General features: G+C 37.0%; 1 protein-coding gene across 1 annotated transcript; it reads right to left on the bottom strand.

The window, feature by feature from the left end:
• Positions 1 to 1,526: 1,526 nt before the first annotated feature.
• On the bottom strand, positions 1,527 to 13,828 carry e2f1 (E2F transcription factor 1). Its single transcript, XM_079588475.1, has 7 exons — positions 12,631 to 13,828; positions 11,585 to 11,687; positions 9,411 to 9,630; positions 8,102 to 8,252; positions 6,137 to 6,253; positions 3,597 to 3,813; positions 1,527 to 2,379 (listed from the first exon to the last, which is right to left on the bottom strand). The coding sequence occupies exons 1-7, from the start codon at positions 12,868 to 12,870 to the stop codon at positions 2,135 to 2,137; spliced, it is 1,293 nt and encodes a 430-aa protein (XP_079444601.1). The 5' UTR covers positions 12,871 to 13,828; the 3' UTR covers positions 1,527 to 2,134.
• Between the last annotated feature and the right edge of the window lie 409 nt (positions 13,829 to 14,237).

The raw sequence follows: 14,237 nt of genomic DNA, 5'->3' as shown, positions 1-14,237 counted from the left end.
TTGTACTTAATTTTAAAAGTCTACACACGTTCATTGCGATGCTGGCCACTTTTTAAGTGGTTCATATAAAGTAAACAGGAAAACCAATTATGCAAAAAAGCCCTATTACAAAAATATTGCTATTGTACAACCACATAAACACGAATCACACTCGCCATAAGAATTGTCCCAGACAACTCGACCTCACAAAACAACAAAATCATAAAACAAACATCAAATCACACAAGACTAGAACTCATACACATGCACATTTATGATTTACACAGCTATGTCTCTGTCCAAAATAGACAAAAAAACACATTCAACCAAAAGACAAAAAAGCTGCCTTCAGAAAACAGAAGCAAATCCCAGAAAAATCTACATGCAAAAGCTCAATTTGCATTAAATTATACATTTTATAAGATGAAAAGCTTATCAAACATTGTCCTCATGACCTTCAGAGCCCTTTATAATCAAACCTACTCAATCAAAATGCATTTACATATTCCACTAAAATGACATTATATCATTACAATCCTTTCAAATTACATATATATATATATATACTTCTGACATTCTGTAGCTAATAGCACAGTTTAAGTGGAATAACGACTCTAAAACACCCAAACGCCGGAGAAAACAACAACTCCAGGAAGAAAATACATATTTCTACACTTGGACAACAGGGAATCCTAGCAGGAATAAAAACAAAAACATAGTGCTTTTTTTTTTTTTAAATATAAAGATTAATATTTAAGATAAGGCTGGAAAGGATATGAATGTTTCCACACATGCACATGAAAAACATAAAAAAATAAGACAAGTGAATTCTTAGGGGACTATATATATATATATATATATATATATATATATATATATATTGGGCTGTGCAACGATTAATCGCATCCAAAATAAAAGTTTGTTTACATAATATATGTGTGTGTACAGTGTATAATTATTTTGTATATATAAATACACACACATGCATGTAAAATATAAATGATGTATAAATATATAAACAGTATATACATGCAAATATTTCTTAAATGTATACATGCATGTGTGTATTTATATATACAACATAATTACACAGTACACACATATATATTATGTAAACAACTTTTATTTTGGATGCGATTAATCGTTGCCCAACACCAATATATATATATACAGTTGAAACTCGAAAAATGAAAATATGGTGCAAAAGTTCATTTATTTCAGTAATTCAACTTAAAAGGTGAAACTAATATATTGTATAGACTCATTACATGCAAAGTGAGATATTTCAAGCCTTTATTTGTTATAATTTTGATGATTATGGCTTACAGCTTATGAAAACCCCAAATTCAATATTAGAATATTATGAAAAGGTTTTCATAAGCTGTAAGCCATAATCATCAAAATTATAACAAATAAAGGCTTGAAATATCTCACTTTGCATGTAATGAGTCTATATAATATATTAGTTTCACCTTTTAAGTTGAATTACTGAAATAAATGAACTTTTTTCGAGTTTCAACTGTATATACTGTATATATATATATATATATATATATATATATATATATATATATATATATATATATATATATAACTGGGGACATTTACTGTACCAGGATCAGATTTGAATGCAAATAAATACAGAACGTCTCCTGTAACAGTGATAAAAAATCACACAAGCCTGCACACACAATGCAAAACTCATGAACGCGAGAGAATCTGTGACATGATGAACATTTGTACAGAACACGTGAATAGAATTGTGATTAGAAATGAAATCTCGATCTCATAACTCTGACTGTGAAAAGTTCATTTTCTGTAAATCCTCTCGGTCACCGTTGACGGATTGATTATCGCGCAGCATTGCATAACCAACATATGCAACATAACCCGAGCCTAAACACATACGGTAACTAGCACGTAATCACTCACCTGAGAAATAGTCCATAAAACCTGTCAGTTTATATTCAAACTCTATCCAGTTCGACATCCTGAAACCTTCCTGACGACGTTAGATGTACAATCAATTCAAATAAACATGAAATCAAACGAGATTAAAGGTGACTTGTTTCTATTAATAAATTAAATGTGTTCGAGCAAATCTGGATTCGGAAGTGAAGCGATGTGAAACCGGTTTCACACTGGGATCGGGCCGTCAGAACTCGAGAGGGCCGAGGTCGCTGAAGTCGCAGTCGAACAGCTCGCTGACGCCCTCGTGATCCTCCAGGCCGAAGTGATAGTCCTGACTGTGAGGAGGAGAGAGACAGATGAAGCCGTCGAGCGCCAGGCCGGCCGCGTCCGAAGAGCCGCTCCGCTCCAGCAGGAACTCAGACGAGCCCAAAGGAGACAAGTCGAAATCTGGCATCCCGCAAATGCCAGGAAACGAGTCCAGAAACGGCTCTGAAATCAGCAATCATCAAAAAAATGGGATATTAAAATAATTTTGAGAAGAAAATTATTTTTGGATCATTTATTACAAAGTGAAATGTGACCCTGGATCACAAACCCAGTCTGGAGCCGCACGGGTATATCTGTGGCAATAGCAACTATACATTGTATGGGTCAAAATTATAAATTTTTCTTTTATGGCAAAAATCATTAGGATATTAAGATCATGTTCCATGCAGATGTTTAGTAAATTTCCTACTGTAAATATATAAAACATGTATTTTTGTGAGTGAATGCAGCACAATCGTGAACATAAATGCACAACTTTAAAGGAGATTTTCTCAATGTTTAATTTTTTTGCTCCTCAGATTCCAGATTTTCAATAGTTGTATCTCGACCAAATATTGTCCTATCATAACAAACCATACATCAATGGAAAGATTATTTATTCAGTTTTCAGATGATGTATAAATCTCAATTTCAAAAAATTGACCCATGTGACTGGTTTTGTGGTCCAGAGTCACAAATGTAAACAATTAGAGCGTTAATTATTAGTTGTTGTATAATAGCACATTTTATATTTTATATATGAAACGGCACAGCTTTCATAAGGCTTTTATTTTTATATTTTTCAAATAGAATTATATAAACACAATTTTTATATTTGAATTGAACATTTATGCCCAGGATTTGTATTTAAAATCATCACATTTCTATTAAATATTTAAAAATTCCTTTGATATGTAAATTTGGAATTTGCATTTATAATTATTTCAAATCTAAATGTTAAGTCTAAATCACAAATGTTATTTGGATTTAACATTTATGCCTAAAGATTTACATTTAACATCACATTTATATTCAATATTTTGAAATACCTTTACTATGTACATTTGGAAAATAATTTCACAGAAATGTACGTGTTAAATTTGAATTTAGGTCACACATTTTATATTTAGATTTACCATTTATGATTAAGATTTACTTTTAATACTTAAAATACCTTATTAAAATAGCTTTATTATTTATATTTTGACTCCTTTTAAAACTCCTTTAAAAGTATAAAACATTTTTTTAGAAAATGTTACAAAATTATACATTTGGAAAATGTAACAATACAGTAAATCAGGCAAAATTGGTATTTGTTGTGCTAAACTAAAGTGACAAACAAGCCTACAATTTGTTTGTAGTAAATTAAGATGCAATCATGTTTAAGCGATCACACATACCCGAGTCTGTGCCGAGAGGCAGGGGGGAGGAGCTAGGGAGAGTCGTCGGTGTTGATGATGTCACTTCCTGTGATGCGAGATCAGACTGCGGGGGGCTCTGACTGGACGATTTCGCTGGACTACAATCAGTGACGGGACTACAGACCCCAGAACTGTCCTCAGGACACAGAAACACGTCGATTGGGCCTTTGGAGCTCTTGAGAGAGATCTGGTAACCCTGAAATACAGGCAGAGGAGGAACTGAACACATTTAAAGAGACCAAGACATTTTACTATATATACATATATATACATACTAGGGCTGTCAAAAGATGAATCGCATCCAAAATAAAAGTTTGTGTTTACATAATATATGTGTGTGTACTGTGTATAATTATTTATATATATATAAAAACACACAATCATGTATATATTTAAGAAAAATTGGTTATATTTATATATAAAATATTTATATATAATATAAATTATATAAATGTATATACAGTATATAAATGCAATTATTCCTTAAATATATACATGAATGTGTGTGTATTTATACATAATAATTCTACACAGTACACACACATATTATGTAAACACAAACTTTTATTTTGGATGTGATTAATCACGATTAATCTTTTGACAGCCCTAGTATATACATATATCTCCTTATATATACACACACACATTTAAATCTGTATGTATATAAAATATGTATATTCATATATTTTGTATGTATACTTAATGTACTATATGTATATTTAGAAAAGTAAATCTATATACCGGTACACACACATTTTAAATAAATGCATATATATAGGCGAAAAGTAAAAAAATGTAATTTAAAAATGCAAAAGTTCATTTATTTCAGTAATTCAACTTAAAAGGTGAAACTAATACTCATTACATGCAAAGTGAGATATTTCAAGCCTTTATTTGTTATAATTTTGATGATTATGGCTTACAGCTTATGAAAACCTTTTCACAATATTCTAATTTTGAATTTGGGGTTTTCATTTAGAACAGATAAAAATGTGCAATTAATCACGAGTTAACTCATGACAATCATGCGATTAATCGTGATAAAAATATTTTAATCGCTTGACAGCCCTAATATATATATATATATGCTTTTTAAATACATATATAAACAAATGTGTGTGTGTGTGTGTATATAGACACACACACACACACATTTGTTTATATATACACATGTATTTAAAAAGTAATACATTATATACATACAGATATGTGTATGTATATATATATATATATATGTCTTGCATCTATATTTACTATTAAAATATACATATTTAATATATACATTTATAGTGATTATTCATTTTATCTATATATATATATAAAATTATGTACATTTAAAAAGTAAATACGTCGTTTTTAACTTTATATATACACACAGCCATATCATAAAACTTTATACATATAGAGTACATTTAAAAGCAGTAGAAGTCTATAATATGTCCTTATTTACACAAATAAATCGAGTGAGTGAGTGAGTGAGTGTGTGAGGGAGTGAGTGAGTGAGTGTGTGAGTGAGTGAGTGAGTGTGTGAGGGAGTGAGTGAGTGAGTGAGTGAGTGAGTGAGTGAGTGAGTGAGTGAGTGTGTGAGTGTGTGAGTGAGAGAGTGAGAGAGTGAGTGAGTGAGTGAGTGAGTGAGTGAGTGAGTGAGTGTGTGAGTGAGTGAGTGTGAGAGTGTGTGAGTGAGTGAGTGAGTGAGTGAGAGAGTGAGTGTGAGAGTGTGTGAGTGAGTGAGTGAGTGTGTGAGTGAGAGAGTGTGAGAGTGTGTGAGTGAGTGAGTGAGTGAGAGAGTGAGTGTGAGAGTGAGTGAGTGAGTGAGTGAGTGTGTGAGTGAGAGAGTGAGTGTGTGAGTGAGTGAGTGAGAGAGTGAGTGAGAGAGTGAGTGAGTGAGTGAGTGAGTGAGTGAGTGTGAGAGTGTGTGAGTGAGAGAGTGAGTGTGAGAGTGAGTGAGTGAGAGAGTGAGTGTGAGAGTGTGTGAGTGAGAGAGTGAGAGAGTGAGTGAGTGAGTGAGTGAGAGAGTGAGAGAGTGAGTGTGTGAGTGAGTGAGTGAGTGAGTGAGAGAGTGAGAGAGTGAGTGTGTGAATGAGTGAGAGAGTGAGTGAGTGTGTGAGTGAGTGAGTGAGTGAGAGAGTGAGTGTGAGAGTGTGAGAGAGTGAGAGAGTGAGTGTGTGAGTGTGTGAGTGAGTGAGTGAGAGAGTGAGAGAGAGAGTGAGTGTGTGAGTGAGTGAGTGAGTGTGTGAGTGAGTGAGTGAGTGAGTGAGTGAGTGAGAGAGTGAGAGAGTGAGTGTGTGAATGAGTGAGAGAGTGAGTGAGTGTGTGAGTGAGTGAGTGAGTGAGTGAGAGAGTGAGTGAGTGAGTGAGTGAGTGAGAGTGTGAATGAGTGAGTGAGTGAGTGAGTGTGTGAGTGAGAGAGTGAGTGAGTGTGTGAGTGAGATAGTGAGTGAGTGTGTGAGTGAGATAGTGAGTGAGTGAGTGTGTGAGATAGTGAGTGTGTGTGTGAGTGAGTGTGTGTGTGCGCTGACCTCACTGGGTTCAGACACCTGCATCTGCGTCTCTGCTGGAGCTCGGATCACCATGATGATCTGCTCCGGGGGGTCGACCGTATCACGCAGGTCCTGGCACCTGACGTACCCGAGCTTGACTGTGTGTTAAAGATCACAATATCCACAGACTAAACACGTTAGTCTACTCGAGCTGCTCAGATCCTCATTTCCAGATCTCAGACCTGCAAAACTGCTCAAATCTACACCCCGGCCCATGAAGAAAGACTAAACAAAGACACTTTGAGAAGATCACACTCTCCTCGACACACTGGGCACTATTCTAACCACAGAAGCGCATGTCTAAAGTGCTCTGAGGCCGTGTCCAAATCCACTTTTGCTAGTTTAACGACGGGAAAATGATCTAAAATGGTTATCTCTATTCTCTTAATGAGTAATGAGTGTGTTTTGGGCGTAACCTGCAATAAACCAATCAGAGTCTCATCTCACATTCTCTTTATAAGCCAGTTGCGCTCGTGACACGGCGGATTCACTATTTACACGGAGGAGTTTGCAAGTGGAAAAACTAAACGTGTCTTCAGAGCAAACAGATCTGCTTGTGCGTGTGTGTCAGTGTTGTGGGTAACGCGTTATAAAGTAACGTGTTAGAGTACTCTAATTACCTTTTTCGTGAAATGTGTAACTTAACGCGTTAGTTTTGTGCGTTAAGTAATCAGTAACTTCGTTATTTTTTTTTTAAAGTAATCCGTTATTTTAAGGAAAGGAAAATCCCGAATAAAAATTTTTCCCCAGGATCAAGACAGTGTTTCTGCGCTTCAATACCCCACCACCCTCCAGCTTCATTAAGGCACACGCGCGCAGTCTCTTGCTCTCTCTAATTTGCGGGTATCAGTGAGCCGCTATCAATATTCGGGAGACTCCCGGAACTTCCGATAGACTTGGGATGTCTGCATTTCTATACTGAAATAATATCGCCATTATAATTATTGATTTTTTTATTGAAATAATAGCCCATCCGCGCATCTCTACTACCCGGGCTGGGAAGGTTTGAATTTTGATTAATATGTTCTGTGATAATAACTAAATAAAACGCTATGTGGAATAGCCTATGACTGTCTTTCCTGTTATTGTTATCCTGCAGTGTTAATTTAGTCGGATGACTGACGTTATTCATTGCCAGGAGTCACGACTTCTAGGGGCATTTAAAGGGGGCCGTGTCTGTCAGTTAAGCTGCAGCATGTGTGAGGCGCTGCAAACGGCTTTTAAATTTTGGTAACGCATGAGTACTCTAACGCGTTACTTTTATGAATAGATAACGCATTAACGTAACTGATTACTTTTAATTGATGGTAACGTTGTAACCTAATTAACTACTTTCCAAAGTAACTATACCCAACACTGGTGTGTGTGAGGTTAAAGCTGTGTGTGTGTGTGTGTGAGGTTAAAGCTCTGTGTGTGTGTGTGTGTGTGTGTGTGTGTGTGTGTGTGTGTGTGTGTGTGAGGTTAAAGCTGTGTGTGTGTGTGTGTGTGTGTAATAAGCAGAGTGTGTGTGTGTGTGTGTGTGTGTGTGTGTGTGTGTGTGTAATAAGCAGAGTGTGTGTGTGTGTGTGTGTGTGTGTGTGTGTGTGTGTGTGTAATAAGCAGAGTGTGTGTGTGTTGTGGACCCACCTATAGGCTCATATTACTAATGCACCCTTTAAGTAACAAAAAAAAAATACTGTGCCATTGACTTTAGAGCAGGGTTCAGTTGGTCAATGGTTCGGTCTCACTTCCTCAAAATAGCAACGCGCCCGAACACACTAGTTCTCAGACCAGCAGACTCATGGCCGCACAGATGGGCACAAATGCATTTGCTATTTAAACACCGTGGCGCAGGACGTGAAATGAAAACTGCGTCGGGCTGAAACTAGCAGAAAAACACTTTTTCTGTTGTGTTTGCTGCATTGCACCGGGTGTGTGATCGGGCCCTTGAGATGAAGGATATTTCTTGTTGTGTGTGTCCTCTGTGAGGAGCCGTAGCTGTAAGCTGCATTTGTTAATGAGCTCGTCGAGTTTCTCCTCGGCCTCCGTGAGCTCGGACACTTCCCGCTGGAGCTCCTGAAGCCTGGCCACGGACGCCCCGTCGATGCGGTTCCCCCTGAGGACACAGCAAACACACACACACACACACACGGCTTGAAATGCACTTTCACTCACCGGCCAATTCGGGTACTCAATTTTTAAGTGGCAATAGCCAACTATACATTGTATGGGTCAAAATGATCCATTTTTCTTTTATTACAAAAATTATTAGGATATTAAGTAAAGATCATGTTCCATGAAGATATTTAGTACATTTCCTACTGTAAATATATAAAACATGTATTTTTGTGAGTGAATGCAGCACAATCGTGAACATAAATGCACAACTTTAAAGGAGATTTTCTCAATGTTTAGATTTTTTTGCTCCCTCAGATTCCAGATTTTCAATAGTTGTGTCTCGACCAAATATTGTCCTATCCTAACAAACCACACATCAATGGAATTCTAACGGTCACAGTCAAAAAATGAATCACAGCATATCCTAATCGAGACGGAGGCTGGGACTCACAATATCAGGAGCAACACTGTTCATGCAAAGCTGGGTCTCTATTCACTTCTATAATCGTTATTACAAAGCAAACGGACTACGCGAGTATAAAGTTGTATTTATTAGCAGTGTGTGCTAGCGTATCAACACTTAGGGTAGAGAACCGAAATCATAATAACCTAAACAGCATAAAACTGTCTAACTAGTATAACTTCACAGTAAGGTTAAAAGCTAAATGTATCTAAGAGCACAAAAGTGTGTTGTTGATCTTGAGGGGTTTCACTGACTGAGGACGTCCACACAGTTTAATCCAAAGACGATACTTGTCAGGGTTTGACTTCGGTTTTGGGAAGGGGAAAAAACGGACCCCGCCTCCAACCTCTCTGGGAAACACGTATCTGTGTTACAAACGCCCCAGGCACAACGTTTAACCGTATTTTTGATAAAACTACGACGGTAATAGCCTGCCGAGACCAAAAATATGAGACGCCGGTGTTAAAGTCACTGGAGCGCTGTGAAGAGGTGTCGGACCGCTGTGGAGCTCGTTCTTGGCTGCGCTGTGATTGGTCAATCTACATTCTAGGGCGTGGCTTAGCCAAAGGCGAATTGGCTGGTGATTTGACAGTGTTACCGCCACAGTGGATTTTTACCCGTATTTGGCCGGTTAGCGGGTGTTCATTTCAAACCCTGCATGCAAATAAACTATCTTTGCTCTGCAGAACCTACAGCCACTGGATGTTGTTCTTGGACTTCTTGGAGATCAGGTGAATGCCCTCCAGCACGTTGGTGATGTCGTAGATGCGCCGCTTCTGGACGTCCAGCACCTGAGATGCCCAGTTCAGGTCCACCACCCCGTCTGGAGACTGAGCCAGCAGGTCCAGGAACCGCTTCGTCGTCAGGTTCAGAGACGTGTCGTAGCGGGACTTCTCCGTCGCCAGTTTAGGGACTACAACAAAAGCAGATTTCATGTTCAAAACAGATTTACAGTATGAGGAGGGGGATGAATACTTCTGTTCAGCAGAGAGTACACTAAGGACATTTATAATGTCACAAAAGATTAAAAAAACAAAAACAAAAATAAACAAATTTAATAATTGGTCTTTCTTTCCATTCATTAAAAAACAACAACATTGATAATAATCAGAAATGTTTCTTGAGCATCAAACCATCATATTAGAGTGATTTCTGAAGGATCATGTGACACTGAAGACTGGAGTAATGATCACAGGAATAAAACTATATTCTTAAGTGTAAAGAAGAGCAATTTAAGAGGGTCTGGAGTGCCTTATTATTTATTGAACATGGGGATATAACACAAACCCAGTCACATGACACACGGGTATATCTGTGGCAATAGCCAACTATACATTGTATGGGTCAAAATTTATCCATTTTTCCTTTATGCCAAAAATCATTAAGATATTAAAGTTGCATTAAGCAACTTTTCATGTTAAAAAATACCCGTTTTCTAACCCATACATGCTTAAACAATTGCACCTTTAAGTAAAGATCATGTTCCATGAAGATATTTAGTAAATTTCCTACCGTAAATATATAAAACATGTATTTTTGTGAGTGAATGCAGCACAATCGTGAACATAAATGCACAACTTTAAAGGAGATTTTCTCAATGTTTAGATTTTTTTGCTCCCTCAGATTCCAGATTTTCAATAGTTGTGTCTCGACCAAATATTGTCATATGCTAACAAACCACACATCAATGGAGAGAATATTTATTCAGCTTTCAGATGATGTATAAATCTCAATTTTAAACAAATTACCCATAAGACTGGTTTTGTGGTCCAGGGTCACATAGAGGAGGAACAAAATGTTTGATTGGGTATTAAATTCATATGAAAATATATATTAATTTGCACTATATTAACCCTATTTTATTGCTTATATCTGTGGCTATAATTGATTTCAATGTTTTTTTTAACTCTGACTTCCAAAGTCCACACTGTATTATCCAATGTTGGTTTGTGCTAGTGCACTTTTCATGTAATATGAGCCCCGGCGTTTTGTTTTTGTTCATTATATGTGTTGTTACAGACATGTGATGTACATTGTTGTGTAAGTGTGCAAGAAAATTCTTAATAATAATTTTTTTTTTATCAAAAGTGACACTAAATACATTTATAATGTCACAAAAGATTTCTATTTCAAATTATTATTATTTTTTCTTAATAAGTGGTTTTTCCATTCATTAAAAAAAAAATCAACATTGATAATAATCATAAATGTTTCTTGATCATCATATTATACTGATTTCTGAAGGATCATGTGACACTGAAGACTGGAGTAATGCTGAAAATCAGCTTTGATCACAGGAATACATTAATTTAAAATATATTCATATAGAAAACAGCTTTTACATTGCAGTAATATTTCATATTTATATATAAACAACATTATATTTCTATAACATTTCGTAACACGAGAATGAACCTCATTGGTTCTCACACGTCAAGTGAACATGCTTGAGATTCTGTTAATAATAACTGATGATGAATGTTTATATGTAAATAAATGCCTAAATTAAATCTGTCCATCATATAAAGCGATTCGAGTCTCTTTAGAGAATTTGGACTGAACCGCTCACTTCATATGGATTAATTTTACGATCTCTTTATGGATTTTTTTAAGCGTCAAAGTGGTAGTTGCGTAGACTGTCAATGGAGGGACAGAAATCTGATTTCATCAAAAAGATCTTCATTTGTGTTCTGAAGATGAACGAAAGTCTTACGGGTTTGGAACGACACGAGGGAGAGTAAATGATGACTTTCATGACAATATACATTTTTGGGTGAACTGTCCCTTTAAATCAATCAAAAGTGACAGTAAAGACATTTATAATGTCACAAAAGATTATATTTGAAAGAGAGCGCAGCCGTCAGTACCTCTGGGTGGAGCGGGTGTCGCTGGAGGAGCCGGCCCGTGAGAAGCAGATCGAGACGTGCAGATGTACTGGTGATCACTGTCTAGATCCAACTTCCTCTTCACCTACAGTCACACACACACACACACACACACACACACACACACACACACACACACACACACACACACACACACACACACACACACAGAGAGAGAGAACAACAACAGCTTCAAATACATGAAACAGTGATGTGACTTTAACAACAACAAACTCATTACTAATCTGAAGATCACATGACCCTCTCCTTCTGGAGTTAGTCAGATCTGGAACCACTGAGACACATTGTGGAACTTCCAAAGGTGAACATTCCAAAATGGAATTTTAAGACTTCCTTATTCACCCTGGCTTTTAACATTCCATAGTTTGTCATTCTGGGTTTCTCTTTTTTTTTTTTTTTTTTTTGTGTAATACTGGTGAAACTGGAAAAATTAGAATACGTTGCAAAAGTTCATTTATTTCAGTAATTCAACTTAAAAGGTGAAACTAATATATTATATAGACTCATTACATGCAAAGTGAGATATTTCAAGCCTTTATTTGTTATAATTTTGATGATTATTACAGCTTATGAAAACCCCAAATTCAAAATTAGAATATTGTGAAAAGGTTTTCATAAGCTGTAAGCCATAATCATCAAAATTATCACAAATAAAGGCTTGAAATATCTCACTGTGCATGTAATGAGTCTATATAATATATTAGTTTCACCTTTTAAGTTGAATTACTGAAATAAATGAACTTTTGCAACGTATTCTAATGTTTCGAGGTTCACCTGTACTTATTTTGGCTTGTTTGGTATATTATTGTTATTTCTTGTGTTTCTTTTATCCTTTGTAGAGCACTTTGGTCAACTTTGGTTGTGTTTTAAACATGCTCTAGAAATAAATGATTGATTAATTGATTGATTGGTTGGAAGGCTCAGAATCTGAGGTGGAACCCCAAAGGCTCTGGTTCACACACACACACACACACACACGTGTACTGCACTAAAGCCTGCACTGGTACCGGTGGTCTGCCCAGAGCGGGTCTCCTGTGGTCCAGGGCTGTGCTGGCGCCGGCGCTGTGGTGTGGGGTGGCGAACAGCAAGAAGTCCCCGGTGGCAGTGCTGGTGGAGGCCGTGCCCGGCGTGGAGATGATGACGATTTGATGATCTTCACTAAGATCAATGCTGCCATTGTTCAAGAGAGACTCAAAATCAGCCAGCAGATCCTCCGAGGTCTGACCCGATATAAAGCTCTCAGACATATCGTGCTAAAACAGCAGGGGTGGCTTGGGCTCTGGCTTTCTTTTCAATCCTGAGGATGGCCTTCAGTGCATGGGAACGGGTTGCTTTTTAAAATGCATGCACAAGAGAGAGCACTGGACTCAGTGGAGATGGAAAAACCATGTTCTGACAGGTTTCACACAAGTGCACACTGAAAAGCATGTTAAAAACAGGCCTTGGCTGAACATATGGGTGAGACTCCCAAACCACAAGGCCAGAAATGTAGGTCAACTTCAGGGTGCACAACAAAAATATCAACTTTACCTTAGTAAAAGTTAAGGATTAGACCATGCATGTTATTTAAACATAACATTTCAGATGTTTTTCACATGCATGATGAGTTTATAGTTGTGAATCCTTTGTTTAAGGAAGTGCTTTTGAAAATGGCAGCAAAGCATAACAAATAGAGTCCACTATAAATAAACAACATCACAAACAAACTGCAATGCAAAATCAGCCTTTAAAGTGCATAAAACATGGAAGCATTCAGTATAATCCTCAAATTATTGATGTTGTTGCGATATTTTCAAGAGGAACTAAGTTTGTTCTCACGTGAGCATTGGTAAACGTGTTAGAAATGTGTAATTAAAATGGTAAAACGGCTGTAGATGAAGTAAAAACAACAGTATAACCCGATCCAGATGCTGAACAAAGCCAAAGTCCGGTTTCTTTACTCATCTGACACTTTAATCCAAAATATCCTTCGCTTTTGTCCTTTTTAATGACTCCATCCAGGAAGTATTTGTCAATAACTTCAAAATAATGCCCAGATCTTCGCTCATTAAACGCTTAAATCCATTGAAACATAGGGAAGGTGCGGTCCGACTGTCCCTGCGCGCGACGCGACCGGAATCACTTTTGTTGTTGTTGTTTTTTGTGTTCCAGCTGATCGGAACCTGCTCTAAGCTTTACGCGCCAAATCTTTTTTGCCGCGAAACTGGCACGTGCCAGTGTGCCGCGCACTGATTGGCCGAGAAGTTGCGTCCTTCGCGCCTCGCGTCAGAGTTCCCAGGCCGCTGGTTGGCTGGAGCAGCTGTCACTCAACGGCGTCCTGTCCCCCCCCCCCCCTCTTTGCGTTATTTTGTTTTAAAAATAAGAGTTGTTTGAATGGAAAACTACATTTTCACGCACGCCTTTTGGATTTATTTTATTTTATAAACATTTTTGAATGAGTAATGGTGATAGATAAACAACGTCGTTATGAAAGTCACTTCAATCATTTGAAAATGTCATTATATATAGAAATAAAGAACCATATGCTTATATTTTTATCTAATCGTGTAATAAAGCTTTTTGGGTCTCTAATTATAAAATTGTTGTGATTTTTATTAGTCTACTGTGATCTTTG

Source organism: Phoxinus phoxinus (assembly GCF_949152265.1).
Source record: "Phoxinus phoxinus genome assembly, chromosome: 18".
In the NCBI taxonomy this organism is placed as follows: Eukaryota; Metazoa; Chordata; class Actinopteri; order Cypriniformes; family Leuciscidae; genus Phoxinus; species Phoxinus phoxinus.
The sequence above is the reverse complement of the archived record's forward strand: the minus strand, read 5'-3'. Positions and strand labels throughout refer to the sequence as shown.